Source organism: Laccaria bicolor, genomic scaffold (assembly GCF_000143565.1).
Source record: "Laccaria bicolor S238N-H82 LACBIscaffold_17 genomic scaffold, whole genome shotgun sequence".
In the NCBI taxonomy this organism is placed as follows: Eukaryota; Fungi; Basidiomycota; class Agaricomycetes; order Agaricales; family Hydnangiaceae; genus Laccaria; species Laccaria bicolor.
The window spans coordinates 65322-81448 of record NW_001889888.1 but is presented as its reverse complement, the minus strand read 5'-3'; the positions used below and the strand labels follow the sequence as shown (position 1 = coordinate 81448).

Sequence of the window (16127 nt, the reverse complement as noted above, 5' to 3'; positions counted from 1 at the left end):
AACAATCGGGCATCTGCAGATAAATAATCGGAATTGAACTCACTTGCGCTTGGTATCTCTTCATCCTTGCTTCATTCTCCGCCTCAAGAGGGCCATCGCCGCTAGTGAGCTCGTATTCCCTGCAAGTCTTCACCGCCAACAATCGGGCATCAGCAGGTAAATCATCGGAACTGGATTCACTTGCACTTGGTGTCTCTTCATTCTTGCTTCATTCTCCGTCAATCAGTGCAGGGTTTTGCTAAGGAAATAATGATAGACGCCTGTGTGGAGTGAGAGTCCTTGAGAGGCAGTGAGATCTTGAATAACAACTGCCTACGGGACCAATCTTATCAGCAATCATTGATAGCATTCCAATTTCAGTGACCACAGCCTGACGGGTCGGTACGAGTCGACTTCTCGCGTTTATCCGCTGAACACCCCTTGTAAGTTGACAATTACCATGCATGATGACAGACAGCAACTCATCCGAAGGTTGTCCGAGGCTTTTACGCGTAAAATGGCTATTTATAGTTTAAACAAGGGCGGTTGAAAGAAATTTCGGAACTACGCGATCAGCTGTATAATTAAGTGTTGAGACAATCTGTGCAGTGGAATTTGACACACTTACCAAAAAAAAAAGTCCCTTGGATTGTAAACTGCAAAATTTTGGGTAGTTGAGTCGACGTTCGAGTTTGAAGGTTTTCAATGAAGGGAAAGCAAGCTGTGGCTGTGACCCAACCCCGCAAGCCCAACAAAATGCAAAACCATTTTCGCACCGTTCTTATATTTGCATATATTTATGTCCCCTTCGGGGTGACATACGAAAAAATTGGAACGATACAGAGAAGATTAGCATGGCCCCTGCACAAGGATGACACGCTTTCCCGGAGTGGTAGACCTACGGGTCTCAATATTTATTTTGTCTTGAACTTCTGGCATCGTTCAGAACTGCCAGTCGAGATACAGGAAACATTTTTTAGTTCAGAACGAGATACAGAGGAAACAAAAACTGAAAGTTATTTTCGGTGTATCCCTCGCTCATTTTATCGTCGCAGGTTCGAGGATCAATCAGAAGAATGATAGGTTTACGAGAAACACCGATTGTAACAACGACGCCGGAGATAATACAAATTCAAGGACACAAGTATGCTAGGTTACATTGACAGAGCAAAGCACATGATTTCGTTACAATGGTATACAAAAAAAATATTCCGAGGCAGCGGGTCCTGTGAGAAAGATTGACATGAGGAAGGAGCTGCCAATGGATGGGATAGAACAGCGTACCGTGGTATACAAATGTCGGTAGTGATACATGCCAATGCACGGAGGTCTTCGGACGTTGCGCGGACAGGGTCAACTTCGGACAGAGTTTCCGCAGACATGCGTTGAAACGGAACACGGAGAGTTCATTGAGGTGATCGATCGGGCATGCTGATATGAAAACGGGACCGTTAGCCCAAGGAGACGGGAAAGAAATGAAGTGTCTACCTGAATTTCGCGGAGTGAGTGTGTTCAGGGTGTCTTTTGTGTTGACGGCCGATGAGGAGGCTGCTGACTCGGACAGACGTTAGCGAGGGTGCGGGCAAGGCGGACGTACCGAAGATTTTTTAGCATGAGCGAGCGTTGAAATCGACGCCACAAAGAACAGGGTACCTGCTCAATACAATAAATCGTTGTCATCCATTTTCAACACAAAAGAAAACACACCCAACCGACGCCCATCCCCCATCCAAAGAAGCACGTCACCCAATCGTACGAACTCAACCAAACACCGCTTCAACACCCGCAAACGGCAGTGCCCAAGTACACGCAGTGTGCACCAAGGGAGGACATCATTCCTACTGCCGTTCAAGTGCCCACGTCCGGTTTGACGATGCCAGAGCTGAGCTCGAGGCAATCCAACCCGTCGGAAAAGGGTTGAACAACCTCCAACATCATCGTGATCGACCAAGCCCGTTAGGAGATCAGGACGCCCGAAATCCTCGACAGCCCAATGGATCCAGGTGTGGGATCACCCAACTGCCTGCCCAAGCTCTTTTAGAGCCGTTTTCCACACCCGGATAACACCAGTACCCAGGATGTTTTGAGGACATGATGTGGTGCGTGTGGTTGGTTTTGGTCGTATACTGGGATGGATCGCGCCCGCCGTCCTTTAGCGAGGAGTCCAGAGATGCTGTTGAGGCCTGGGGAGCAGGGTGCAGAGAAGATGAGGAATTAGAGATGGGAGAAGGAAGGAAAGGCTTGGGCGGGTTGCACGTTGTATTTATAGGGCTGTGTGGCTCGGGCACATGATGACTAGAAAGCACTCAAAACACAAGGATGAACCAGCAGCAGGAAAGGATGCGGCACCCACAACGCAAATTGCAATAGATCCATATTCGCATCACATGACCGTCGCGTCGTGAAGCAAAAATTTATACACGCTTAGTCTCCGTCACAGCATCGTACTTTCTTGTCTAAAAATTGCGGTCATTGCATTGAACGGGGTGGAAATGGTGGCATTGATGACCTGCTTTCCGTCATTACTCAAGTGCCCACCTGACTCACCTCGAATGCCTCCTCCAATCAACCTCCAATAGCACCAATATCCGCCGCACTGACACCGCCATGAATTCAAACATATGACGACTGTACTACCCTCTCCTCGAAGAGATCGGTCACCAGTCTTTCATCGGCGGACATCCACTGGGCGACGATCATACGCGAAACTTATCAATTTGGCTGTCTAGGACGTTGACTTCACGAACAATCCACGTGCTGTGCACAAGTTTCTTGGCGGCATCATATTTGTTTCACAACGATTCAACTCACTTGCAACTTGCAATTGTATCGAGAGAATCGCACGCTCACCAATTTCCAGCAATCCGACGCAACCTTGTGCAGTTTTCTTTGGGGCGTTGAAAACGGTTCCACATACTCTGATGGGGCGTAGAACTTGAACTTGAAATTGAAGGTCTGACTCAGCGTGCACTCGCGGCGGTTTGCGGCCTTTACCCGACCACCTTGAACGGCTCTCAAACACGGATTCTAATACTCACTTCAACTTAAACAACTTGGCACGTCTTGGCACTAGAGGGTATGTAAAGGGAAAGTCGAGAGGTATGCGCCGAAATCTAATCCGCTGCCCCTCGCTGATCATGTTCACTAATAGCTTCATCTTCTTGCTCGGCCTTTTCGCCCTCGCCCTCCAAATAATTCCTCGAGTCGCGTCTGCTCCACTCCAGGTACCTTTCGACCAATTCTTGGCCACAGTCAAGGCAGCCAATTTTCATCAATGGCGGCACAGCACCGTAGACAGTGAGGCGTCATTCAACCAAATGAAGGCGCACATTCTCGACATGTACAGCGGCGTCGGGAGCGTCAAGCACTCCTTCGTACACGACGGCCGCTACGCCGACTGCATCGACATTCACAGGCAGCCATCCCTCGCAGGTCGTCCCCTAGCAACTGCACCAGTCGCTGCATTGAACCAACCTCCCACCTCACAAGGAGGACCTGAGGGCCCAAAAGTACCCATAGACTCCCCGCTGACGCAAAACCTGGTAGATCCATTCGGGAACTCTATCTCCTGCCCGGACGGAACCATCCCCTTCGCCCGCCTAACGCTCGAGCGATTGACCGCCTTCCCCACCCTCGCCGGGTTCTTCGCAAAGTCCACAACCGGAGCTGGGCAAGCGCTGAGTGGTCGAGAATTGGAGGGGGGACTCGAGAGCCGAGGCCCCTCAGCCCAACCCCACCTGTACGCCTACGGTTTCCAACAAATCACCAACTTCGGTGGTCACTCATGGTTGAACCTATGGAGCCCCGTTGGCGATTTCAGCCTCTCCCAGCAGTGGTACGTAGGCGGGTCCGGAGCTAGCCTTCAGACAGCCGAAGGGGGGTGGGTTGTCTACCCGCAGCATTTCAGTACCCAGGCTGTGCTTTTCATCTTCTGGACGCCCGACGATTACACTACAGGCTGCTATAACCTAGAATGCAAAGCCTTTGTTCAGATCAGCAATAAATGGAACCTGGGAGGAACGTTTGACCAGTACAGCGTCACGGGTGATGGGCAGCGCGGCTTTGACTTGCAATACAAATTGTTCCAGGGCAATTGGTGGTTGTTCCTCAGAGGCTCGAGCGCAAACTACGACGCAGTCGGCTACTATCCCGGATCGATCTATAACAAGGGACAGTTGACCAAGAACGCGGAGCTCGTTGAGTATGGCGGCGAGGTTACGAGGTTCACTACCGCAGACGTCTGGCCGCAGATGGGCAGCGGGATGTTCCCGAGCAAAGGTTATTCGCAGGCCGCTTTCCAGAACACGATTTACTACAATCCGCGCGATGAAAGTGATGGGGTTGGCGTTTGGTCGTTCTTGACGAAGGTCGTAGTGGGCAGCCATAGCTGCTGGGACATCAACATCACGGAGTCGGCTCAGGGAGGCGGTTGGGGTACTTTCTTTTTCTTTGGTGGGCCAGGTGGTAATACGTGCTAATTCCTTTTACATAAAAGTATTCTGCCTGTAATTCGTATCGTTCAATCTAGCATTTTTTGTTCATTTTATATTGCGGTTCAGACGCAACGATATCTTACCGTCTAGAAATGGCCTGAACAAAAATTCGAATTGTTTTTCGCGGGCAAGATTCAAAAAAATATTGCGGACCAGAATCATCTCTCTAAAGCCAATCTAACCTCGAGTATGACATTGGCGCTGCTCAAATCCCAAAAACCTTGTTGAAAAACCCCTTCGGCTTCTCGTGACCAACCTCATCATCGAACCACACAAAAATATTACCATCCCTCGTCTCAGTAATCACCTCATCGCCTCCCCACGCGTCCTCACCGTTCTCCCCCCACTCCTCAGCGACAAATTCACCAAGGAAACATTTATCTGTCCATCGTAATCTGTGCCTTCACCTCGTCTGAGAACCTTACTTTCCTGAGTTTGAGAGTTTGTTTCAAGATTGCGCTGTCCTCAAGTTGAACAAATCAAATGCAAAGAGGATCGGATGGGAATGCCTGTGACCTTGTCGCGAGTAAATGAGGGGTAAGTAAGGACTAGGCGAATATGGAGTCCATCCGTCAAATTCTACGATTATATATATGGTGGCATGTGGTTCAGCTTCATTTTCCGAGTAGACCTGAGAACAGAAGAGAGGATAACATCAATTGCTGCCAGATCGAACACCACACCCAAGCTTCCGGGGCCAGCGGCGCGAAAGTCGGAGGGAGCCAGGTGGTCATCACCACTTGGCCTATCATCCACGATGCCTGCAAGAGGAAGTTGTTCTATGACCGAATTTGCACTGGGACGGCCTTGAGGCTGTTGATTCCAACACATTTCGATCACCTTCCAAATTTCATCAGACAAGAAGGTTGTGCCGGCTGGACGAGGTGGCCGAGAACCATCAATCACTTTCTTCATGACCGTAATGTCGCGGGTGATCCTATGGAAAGGAATATGTCCCGTATAAATCTTCATAGGTTGATAATTAGTGCCTTGCACAGTACAGTATTTGAGATGCCGACACCACTTACCTCATAGCAGACGCATGCGAAAGAATAAATATCACTGGCTGGCGTCGCCTTGGCCGATTCCTCAGAAGGTGGGTCAATCAACTCTGGTGCCTGCCATCGTAATGTCCCATTGCTCTGATGTCCGGTAGTCTGAATTGAAGTCCAACGGAGGATATCTTCATCAGCAAGGTTGGCCAATCCAAAGTCAGCGAGACAACCGCGTCCACTACGATTCACAAGTACATTCAGCTGGAAGGAACCAATTATTAGTAGATAACGAGCGACTATTGATGCAAAAGGTCTCACGCCTTTGAGATCCCCGTGTATGACTTGATTCTCATGGAGGAATTGAACCCCTAGTATGATATCCCATATCTAACAAAGTGGTCACTTAGTTCTTACATAGAAACCAAGAAGCAGTGAGGTCATACCAAAAGTAGACGGTTCGCGTGGGGATGCCTCCTGAGATATTCAGTTATATTTCCATTTTCCATCCATGGAGATACGAAGGAGATTCTTCCATGCGCATCTTCTAGATGATGAATTCCATAGAAAGGGAGGATATTTGGATGCGACAAATGTCCCCAAAGTAGGGCCTCTTTAAAAACAGCCTGTGCTGTATGTAAGACATTCGCGATGATTGAAGGCACCAAACACACTTACTTTCAGCAGATGCTTAATTTGCGTCTTCCCATTTATTTTAATAATTTTCAGGCAAATGGCCTGGTTGCGGGAACGACCTTTATAGATCTCGCCAAAGTGACCCGAGTCCACCATGTAGTTGTCCCGTTCAAGATCCGTTACAGTCAGGCATTCGGGATACAACTTTGATAATTTTGAGAGGCGCAGAAGGGCTCCTAAAATATCGTTCCTCGGCAAAGAAACTAGCTCCGAACAATCAAGGAGCTCGGAGATAATGAGATTTGTGATGATACTGAGCAGTTACATGACGTACTGTTTGCAAAAAATTCAGCATCTTCTGAGCGCTATTGCCCTTCAACCTGAGCAGAGACTTATAACCAGAGTTGTCCGATGTGTTTGTAAGAATCCGAGCCAGATTTCCACCAACGTGTTTGAGAAACGTTTGTGAAATGATTGTAGTCAGATGTGTAGGTCGCTTTTCATCGATTTGATGCATGTTCACAAAATCGAGAACAATTTCAAGATGATTCGTAACAACGTTTACACCTTGTACTATAGTCTTGTCTGCAGAGTTTTCAACTTTCTTTTGCAAACCAGGTTGTCCCCAGTGTCTGAGAAGAATCCGAAGACGTTGTTGAGCCCACTGCAGCCGCCTAGAATCCACGAGCGCTTCTTTGATATCAATTCCGCTTGAAATCTGTAACAAATATGAAACGATTCGGTGTAACATCAAATCCTCTGGGCAAGTCGTCCGGACAAATACTGGCCACGGGAGGTCATCCCACTTGATTGTCCCGATGGTTGGCAACTCGGCCCACATTTCTTGATGAATCTTCTCGAGAAGCAATATGCGGGACCCGGACAGGTCCATCTCATCAAGTCGACATAGACGCTCTTGAATGCTTTCGGAGTGAGGGACGGAGTCATCTGGGGGTGGCAGAAGAGCAACAGATATGGACTTGGTCGTCGTTAGGCTGTCGCGGTAAATGTGGCCGAAGCAATCCGCAAAAGTGAAGCCCAGAATACTTGAGGAAAGCAAAGAATTTCTTTCTTCAGAATACGAACCACTTGCATCCCAGTCTTGGAAACCATGTCTCGTGTCTTCCGCCTCCTTTCTCTTCGACCCATCCTCCTTCCTCTTCCCCGTCTCTTCCTCTTCCCGCCCCTTCCTCTCCTCCTCCTCCTTGTCAGTCTCATGATCCTCTTCCCTAGACCACGACGGTAATCTTATAGGACTATGTCGAACAGAGTTGTCTCCAGAAAGCCCAAGCTCGTCTATGTACTCCTCCTCAGGCCCATCATCATTATAAAGGCGATCACGAGGACTATATGCTGAAGGATGATTATGATATCGAGCTGACTCCGGAGCTGAATGAGAAGCACCTCCGCGTCGAGGATGGGGACCAGCAGAGTGCGGTAACGGTACTGGGGGCAATGTAGGGACATCAGGTGTGCGTTCGTTATCGATCCCATCCGTATGCTGTTGTTCGGGATAGTTTCTAGTAGATGATGGTTGCTTCAGTTGTTGCCGCTGCTGGGGATAGTTGACTGTTGAGGAAGTAGGAGCCTGTTGCTGCTGGTGAGAATAATTGATCGTCGAGGGAAGAAGCATCAGTGGAGAAAGAATTGACTGTGGTGAGTCATACACCGATGATGATGGAGCCGTTTGCCCAGGGAACGCAGCCTGCCCCCCAGGGCTAGGGCCTGCAAGTCCCTGCCTCGCAGCTCTAGCCGCCTTCTCCGCTTCACGCTGCCTCCGAGCGATCGCCTCCTGCTCCTGCAGCCGTTTCGCTTCTGTGCGCCTCCTCAAGATCTCCTCCTCCCGCTTCCGCATCTCCTCCTGCTGCTGCTGGTGCCGACTCCCGTCAGACACAACGATCCTGCTCGCAGAGCCATATTGTGGCCTGGAATACCCCTGCGTCATATCAGAAGAAGACGAGCCCGAGTCCGAGGTACGTCGTCTGCGTGGATTCCCATGGTCTTGAGAAGAAGACCTAGAGGAGGTAGTGCGTTGTTGTTGGAAGGGGTAGGAGGTGGAGGGGAAGGGCATGGGGACGGGCACGGGTGTGTCTGTTGCTGGCATGTTTACAACGATCACGGGCGGTGGTGGCATAGCGAGGTACTGCAGCTGGTTCCAAGGTGCCGCTCTCAGAGTCTGCGCCCCATCCCCGTCCCCATCCGAATCCTACTCCTCCATAGACAAAGCCAAAGCACGCAATCTCAATCGTTCCCTCTCAAACACCCTCTCCCGCTCCCTATCCGACTCTCCATCCCTAGTCGCAGACCGTTGAGGTGCATTCGCGGCCTGACGAGCGGCAGCAACGGCGTCTTTTCGGGTGCGCTCTGTCAATTCTTCCTGTTCTTCTCGCTGACGTCTCCATCGTGCAGCTTCCTCCGCTGCGAGCCTCCTCTGCTCTCGCCTTTGCTCTTCCTCGTGGTATTGCGCTGCTGATGCCTGGGTCTGGGCATCGTTGGGCATCGGATGGGGCAGATTGGCATCAGGTGTGCGTTCGTTATCGATCCCATCCGGATGAGCTTGAATCCATTTGTCGAACCTGTCGACTAGAGTTGGTTTCAGGTCGCCGAGGGTGTCCAACATGTCTTGGCCGTTCTGTAGATTAGCAGAAATTAGATGGCATCACTGTAGAAAATCGTCACGGAACGAAGGAATTGAACAGCCCATATAAGTCATGAGTGGAAGTGAGGCCAGTCCCTCCATCCATTCCAAACCACGTCACAGAGCAAGGAACAAAGTTTCTACTCTTCCCATGGGGCAATCCCAGAATCTCAGGCATGGCATCATAGCTGATCTGCCTCGCGCTGCCCGTCAGATGAGAGCGATAGTCCTCCAACAACATTATACACCCAAATGCACCGAGACCTGACAGCTGATAGACACGCACCAACCCTAAATTCTGTCTCTGCGCCGGGCTCAGCAACGTGTAGTAGTCACGATGCAGAGGCAGTTTTTCAAGCACCAGAATCGCAGCCCTCGTCAACTGGACAAATGCGTTCTCCAATTCGCCTGTCCTCACAAACTCCTTGCCATCGCGGCGGTAGTTTCCTGCCACGCGCAGATAGTGCTTGATATCCTCGTTCTCGTCCCACTGGAGGTTATTTAGGGCTTGTTCAGTGAGCTCGGGGATGGAGGCTGGCCGTTTTGATTTTGACGAGTATCGACGAGGGTCGAGGGGCTGGCTCATTGTGAGGAGAATGGTATTGTGAGCGCGGCGCTCGCGATATACACCGCCATCTGGCCAAAACGTTGCAGGTTACACGATGATGACCTATTTTTGGAACGTTGAGCGTCAATAATCAATAATACCCAAATATTCGCCATTCCTTCAGCCGATGGACTTACGTCTGACGCGGCGTGATTCAGTTCCTGGAGGTTGTCCAATGCAATGGGATAACACCTACAAAACACCGTGACAGTTAGAACATATGTACTTGATAAACTAGCAAACCTCGTCACTGAAGCTGTTTCGAAGATCAAGAAGTCGAGACAAGTAAGTATATCCTCAAACAAAACAGGAATCATCATACATGCTTTCGTATCCTAATTTCGAGCCAACGAAAAGGCAAATAGAGCACCGCGCTCACCCCAAACGCAACCTCAAACCCAATGTCCCCCGTCGTTTTTGCAATGGGGCCCGTGAACCACACCTGCCTAATGCACGGAACCGCGAGTCCCAACGAGGCCGCCAACGCGCCCAGAGCAGCTATACCCGAAGGCAGTTTGAGTGGCACGTTCCAGACATTGATGTCGTATTGCCCAGCATCATTGTGTCGAAATACCAGATGTTCCAGCATCGTAATGGCAACGTACGAGCCTGGCCAATACCCAATGAGCCCAAGGAAGTTGGTGAGCGCATCGTAGAACCTGTGTGCTCCAACAATCGACAAGGGTATCACACTAATAATTGAGTCAATTTCGGAAATGCGAAGAAGGATGAAGACACATACATAGCAGTTGCAACCACCGAGAAAACATATCGAGGAACGATAATCAAAGTGGGGATGAAGGTCTGACTATTCAGCGTCAACGAATAGAACGACGCTGCGATGTTTCCGGCTACGGAAAGGCTCAGGAGCACGGCGAGAAACTTGCCAAACCCTCCAACGGGCTGGAGCATGGCTGCCAAGAGACCACCAATGTTTTCACCTACATATCCCTGTTCCCAAGATGGGACGGAAGGGACTGCAACGACCACAGCGGCGCCAAAGCATTCCAGGACGACCTGCATGAAGTGTAAGCACAGCCAAGTATACGTCAGAGAAAAGACATACAATAGGTAGTAAGAGGCCTATGAAGGAGTACCAGAATATCCTCCATCTATCAAAGTATAAACACATTTTCAACAACGGAAGATTTTAACAACCTACCCGTTAACACTTGACACGTAATAATTTGTGAAATCAGCACTGAGACTGGAAAACGAAAGAGAAAAGCCAGCAAGGGTTGCCCCAAAGCTCAGAACGCCCACAACCGTCGCAGGCTCTGCAGGGGGGGGATGTAGGAGATGCTTGCCTCCCACTCCAAGGGAGATGATAAACGTGAGGAGCACCGGGAACCACGACACTTTCTCGTACCTATTAGCTGTGAGCTAGCCGTACCTACTTGAAGTAAGGCAGGTTGAAGACGCACCAGTTCAGAATCCCGTAACCGCAGAACGAGACGAACAGTGAGATGACGGCTATAACGACAATTCCTACCCTGATTACCAACGTCGTGAGGGTTCGTATCCTCAATCGAAGAAATAGCTTACGCCCAGCTGAGACTCCCATTGCCTGCACTCGCCAAAGCCTGACCGCCAAGGATGCAATTGAGGACAGAAAACCCGATCAAGCCGATGAGGTTGATGATGCAGGGTATAATAACTCCGTAGTACCTACCACGGCAGTCAGGATCTGGTTAACTGTAGAAGAAAAGCGTGCACGTACCCAAAGGAATACCGCGAAATGATCATTTGCCTCATCCCAAGTTTGGGACCCCAAGTCGCCCTTGAAAGATACCGTATCAAGATTAACGTCTGAGAAAGGAAATGCAACTTCAAAGGTACCCACATGTAAGCAGGCGGCCCACAACAAATGATGTTGAAAAAGAGGATCGACAAACACGAGTCGCGCAATCCAAGGCCAAAGATGGCAGGACCCAACGTCCCAGTCGAGAATCTGCCCAGTGTTCGTCAGTACCCCCATTCTCACGTTGAGATGAACTTGAAAGGAAGACCCACGTAAGGATGTTCACGTTGAACGAAACCCAGAGGTAAAAGACCTTGATGAACTGGGTGTCGGTACGTTGTGCCTCGGGTACCGGTTGCACGCCTAGGACACTATAGCTGAGAACGCCATAGGAGTAACATCACAAACAGAATTTGACGTACCCCGAGATTCCACTCCATACCTCATCAGCCTCTTAGTCCAGCGGTCTTTGTATGGCGAGGAGGTATCGTCGTTCAAAGATTGCCTCACCGTCTCGGATAGCCACATTCCATCTACCTCGTCAACGACTCCATGTTGCTGCTCAGCTTTCGACATGCTGAGCAACTAGATGGAAGGAAGAGAAATCGTTTGACAACCGAGGGCCGTTACTGGATGAAATTTGATTCCATCCTTCGTCTTCTGGGTTTGGAGCTACCGATAATCACCCGATATATATACGTTCTTGCGGAGAAAGAGCCTTTCCAGCGGTTCGCCTGCGCTTTTGCAGGTCTCATGCAGCAGTCTTTGAGCTCCAGATCTCGGGTATTTCCAGTAGCTTCAAGCCCGGCCAAAAGGTGATACGTGGAAAGGGGGAAGCTGTTGCAAGTTGCTGGTGCGTTTACCCACAGGTTCTGAGCATCCAGTACTGGAGTAAAAAGAGGCAGCTTCGAAAAAAACGACACGAGACACGTAGAATGTTACATACGTTGCCAAGCCCTGAGCTTCAAAGGAAAATCTGCAAAGCCGAAAAGAACTGCGGGCACAGCACCGCAGCTTCTAATGAAAACTTGGTGGTTCTTTCGGAGGATAAATGGAGGCCTCGAGTTTTAAAACCAAAGGAAGCAAAAGGAGAACTGTAGGCACCTGAAGATTTGTTCAGTTTGGCGAAACTTTGCTGAACCTTCGCAGAGTTAAAACACACCCGCGGCAGAGTCATGGGTGCTGGAAGAACAGGGTTTCTTGTCCGCCATTGTGACCCCTCAAGAAGAGTTGGAGCGTCTTTCGATTCTTCGGAGAATCCGATCGACCTGCCAGATGACGGTGGTTGTGCGCAAAATCACTGGTCACCATCATTTGACCCTAGGTCACCTCACATGACGTGACAAACGCGTCAACACTGCAAAACAACTTTGAAATTCCTTGAATTTTAAGAAATACAAACTTCATGAATGTTGTCTGGGGCCGACGCTAAAGACGCAATTTAGGACGCTCAATACAAATTTTAGTTAGCCAACGTCATGCTCGGGATATAAGGTTTCCAGCACCGAAATTTGACAGATACATTCTTCCTGACCTTTGCTATGGTGCACTGTGATACGGGCGTAATGGTACGACTCTTTTAACAGTGTCGATAAATCGAGAATATAGTAGGTAACGTCCAGGAAAACACAGGTTACGACTTGACGGGGTTCTGCGAAGTGTCCTGATGGTTTCATCGAGGGAGTGAGGTTTTGCATCCTTCGAAGGCTGAAGGCATTCCAGTGGTACGTGGTCATTGCGAAAATGACCACGGAGAGAACAGAAAAAATCTGAAAATGGCAGATACCAAGGAAAAGATAATCAAAGAAGTCAAAAAGCCGGATATTCTGTGAACACACTGTCCTCAACGATAATCAGCTCAAGCCAAGAGTGCAGTACATTGTCGACGGTAGATGGTCGACTTCAGCGATGTTGAGCAGAACCCTGAGCATACTACCCGTCACCATTGAGTGTTCTCCTATGGCATATGTGCTGCGCCCATAATGAAATGTCGCACGACAAGACTCCGATTGAACACCTGACTAAAAAAACGTGTATCATTTGGCAGGTACAAAGATGGCGGACAGCTCGGATAGCCATGAAGCTCTACAACATTCGTGAGTATACGTAAGTCCGATAGACGCCCATTACCCTGCTTCTTCTCCATTGATTGCCCAAGCGTTTGTGAAATTTCTTGGAAATTTCCAAGAAAAGTGAGTCCGTTCTATTAAAACTCCAAAACGTACGGACAAGGGGACGTTCTTTAGGACAGCCCCGAGTAAAAATAGAAAAAGCAGAGCTTGAGGACGAAGTAGTACAGCCTGAAGAGAAGCACGTTGCTGCACCGGATGTCGATTGAGGCGTTATGAAGCGCGCAACAGCTTTTGATTGTTTATGTATGATTTCCCGGCTTCCGATTATTCCTTGCTCTTAACCATCATCATCTACCATGGCTCCCCTGCACCAGCCACAAGACAAACAGAGAGAAAAGGCAAGTGATGCTATTCGAGTGGCGTGGAACGCATTCCAAAAAGAAACTTGGGAAAACCGAGGCAAGGGGAACGGCAGAAATTACGTTCAAATGAGTCCCAGAGAGCGGGAGATCATTTTCCGCGAGGATGCACGACGAAGATGGCGCAGTTTCCTCAAAGACCATCGAATGGATGCTGGGGCATGGATAATGACGGACACGGATGAGGAGGAGGTTGGCGTTCTCCTCGGCTGGAACCGGGACCAAATGGTCGATGCTTGCGAGGAGGAATGGGGCATCTTTGTGGTCAGTGCAGCTTTGTATATGTGCTTGCACAGGGCTGACACTTTTCAGAACCCGGCGAAGTTGAAGCCGGACATGGCTCAAAGCTTTTCTGGACCACCTACGCAGAGCATTCCCGGACCACCCTGGGTAGGGCGAACACAAACAATTGTGCAGTCTCAACTCCCTACGCGGCAGTCGCAACTCCAAGATTTGCATGCCCCACAACCATATGCACAGCCTAGCGGGATTAAGTTTCCAGAACATCCTGTGCATGCACAAGCTCAGCGACCAATTGTGCAACCCCGACCTCCATCCGCCCGGATTTCGCAACCTCGAGATTCGCATGCCTCACATGCATATATTTGGCAAAGTGGTGTTCAACATTCCGCACCTGGACAAGCTCCCCGACCTGCATCTGCCCGGCGTTCGCATTTCCAAGATTTACGTGCCTCAGAAGTATATACATGGCCCAGCAGTGTTAAACTTTCAAAATATCCCGTGCATGGCCAAGCACGACTTCCCCGACATTCACTTGGTCCATCACAAATGACACAATCACGACCTTCGAGTGTCCAATCATCGCGCGTCCCACCACCTCGCCAATCACGAACTTACAGCGATGAAGGGGAAAGTGATACCAGTGGCGACGATGACGACGAAGAAGAGGAAGGTGATATTAGTGACGGTGGAGAGACGAGCGGCGGGGATGACGACGAAGAGGGGGAGGATAGCGATGATTACGATGAAGAGGTGGATAGCGACAATCCCATCGAAGAGGACGACGAAGAAGAAAGGACCAACGGAGTCAACAACAGCACATCGGGTACCCCATTCTCGCGCACTGAACCATTTTTCGGTGAGGTGAGTTGGGCCGAATTGAAGGCGAAATCTCCCGAAACAGCCTTGTTTGCCGAGCAGTCTGCGTATGCATGGGCGCAAAAGTGTCATAGAAAGGCGACACGAAACAACAGATCGATCGCTAAATACCGGCTCGCTGGGCTTGCGAAGATGGGGGTGGAAGAATTGTTGATCCTTGACGTACAAGAATATGGTCGAATGGCCCACGAAAAATGGGTTAATGCGGTCAATGCAGAGTGGGAACGGAACTTGGGGCGGGCTCAACGTGTCCCAGAGCAGACAGCGGTGCAGAATGCATCCAATATTCAACATGCTGGGGAGCCATTGGGGGCCAGGGAAGGACCGCAAGATAACTTCCGTTCCGGTCAAGTGAGAGATTCGAGAGCCTCGTCAAACCCAAAGACGAAAGACGGCAGGGGCGGACGCGTGCCCAAAGACATCTTCAAGCATTTGGAGTCGTTCGTTAGAAAGCGCAATGTGGCTGGTGACGAAGGTGAATCTGGACCCACACATCCTGATGGGCGACCAACTCCCAAAGAATCGCCCCTGACACTGGAGACAATCAGCCAACTAGATCCAGTCATCGGCGAGACCTCGCTTCTGCCACCCCCAGCCATGCATCGCAACAACACTCCGGTGCCTTCCGGGTCCCATCCCATGCACACCAAGCTAGATCCAGTTATTGGTGAGACCTCACATCGGCCACCCTTGACCATGCATCGTAGCGGCACTCCAGTGCACTTTAGGTCCCATCCCATGCACACATCGTCCGCAATGTGGTACGACATTGATGAAGAAGCTATCGCACCCAAGGAGAAAACCGAATTGAAGCCCTGGGATTCCGTACCTCACGAATATGAGCGAACTGAGCCTCACAATGTTATCAACAGCGTGAGGTCATCCGCGTTCATGCTGGCCGAAGAAGGCGGAGAACAATATCGCCAGGATGATGAAGAGACGTCTTATAATGAGGGTGAAAGCGATTGGGACAGTGTCATCAGTTCAGAAAGCTCCATAAATATGACAGAAGCTTCTGCCCACTTTACGAGATCTGATCAACCACGGCCAAGCAATATTGAACAATCCGCGCCAAGGACGGTGAATGCAGGAGGACCAAACCCGGATCAGCCAAGCGTCCAGCGTTCTGCGTGGCGAACGACACAATCCATCCCTAAATCCATGATGCCAGCCGATATTCGTTCAAAGAGTTCTACCACCAGCACGACGGCCGCTGGTCAACAAAATCCCTGGATTAGCAGCCAATACACCCTGGCAGGGGCACTAGATGGCGGAATTAATCGACCTGGCGCCCAACGAACAGTACGGATGATGCAAGGCCTTCAGAGGTTTGGGATGTTTTGGGGGAGTCCTGGATTTAACAACGGCGATAGCAATGGGAGAGGGTGAAAGGATAACTAACGAAAGCAGCAGATGATCCCGTTACACTCG

At 50.0% G+C, this 16127-nt stretch overlaps 7 protein-coding genes across 7 annotated transcripts; 2 read left to right on the top strand and 5 right to left on the bottom strand.

The window, feature by feature from the left end:
• Positions 1–681: 681 nt before the first annotated feature.
• Positions 682–918, bottom strand: LACBIDRAFT_299578 (uncharacterized protein; the record flags this gene model as incomplete). Its single annotated transcript, XM_001882430.1, has 2 exons — positions 682–785; positions 834–918. The coding sequence occupies 2 exons, from the start codon at positions 916–918 to the stop codon at positions 682–684; spliced, it is 189 nt and encodes a 62-aa protein (XP_001882465.1).
• Positions 919–1943: 1025 nt separating this feature from the next.
• LACBIDRAFT_299576 (uncharacterized protein) lies at positions 1944–2355 on the bottom strand (the record flags this gene model as incomplete). Its single annotated transcript, XM_001882429.1, has 2 exons — positions 1944–2274; positions 2333–2355. 2 exons carry the CDS (start codon positions 2353–2355, stop codon positions 1944–1946), a joined length of 354 nt encoding a protein of 117 aa, XP_001882464.1.
• A 761-nt stretch (positions 2356–3116) lies between these two features.
• On the top strand, positions 3117–4457 carry LACBIDRAFT_294588 (uncharacterized protein; the record flags this gene model as incomplete). The annotated part of the gene is made up of 1 exon (XM_001882556.1): positions 3117–4457. The coding sequence occupies one exon, from the start codon at positions 3117–3119 to the stop codon at positions 4455–4457; it is 1341 nt and encodes a 446-aa protein (XP_001882591.1).
• Positions 4458–5057: 600 nt separating this feature from the next.
• Positions 5058–8234, bottom strand: LACBIDRAFT_299574 (uncharacterized protein; the record flags this gene model as incomplete). Its single annotated transcript, XM_001882428.1, has 6 exons — positions 5058–5438; positions 5501–5728; positions 5786–5854; positions 5911–6090; positions 6143–6385; positions 6435–8234. The coding sequence occupies 6 exons, from the start codon at positions 8232–8234 to the stop codon at positions 5058–5060; spliced, it is 2901 nt and encodes a 966-aa protein (XP_001882463.1).
• Positions 8235–8306: 72 nt separating this feature from the next.
• Positions 8307–9324, bottom strand: LACBIDRAFT_299573 (uncharacterized protein; the record flags this gene model as incomplete). Its single annotated transcript, XM_001882427.1, has 2 exons — positions 8307–8732; positions 8785–9324. 2 exons carry the CDS (start codon positions 9322–9324, stop codon positions 8307–8309), a joined length of 966 nt encoding a protein of 321 aa, XP_001882462.1.
• Positions 9325–9661: 337 nt separating this feature from the next.
• LACBIDRAFT_236267 (NCS cytosine-purine permease) lies at positions 9662–11614 on the bottom strand (the record flags this gene model as incomplete). The annotated part of the gene is made up of 10 exons (XM_001882426.1): positions 9662–10037; positions 10088–10362; positions 10412–10457; positions 10508–10714; positions 10770–10838; positions 10891–11013; positions 11066–11125; positions 11189–11296; positions 11359–11449; positions 11509–11614. 10 exons carry the CDS (start codon positions 11612–11614, stop codon positions 9662–9664), a joined length of 1461 nt encoding a protein of 486 aa, XP_001882461.1.
• A 1900-nt stretch (positions 11615–13514) lies between these two features.
• Positions 13515–16085, top strand: LACBIDRAFT_328455 (uncharacterized protein; the record flags this gene model as incomplete). Its single annotated transcript, XM_001882555.1, has 1 exon — positions 13515–16085. One exon carries the CDS (start codon positions 13515–13517, stop codon positions 16083–16085), a length of 2571 nt encoding a protein of 856 aa, XP_001882590.1.
• Between the last annotated feature and the right edge of the window lie 42 nt (positions 16086–16127).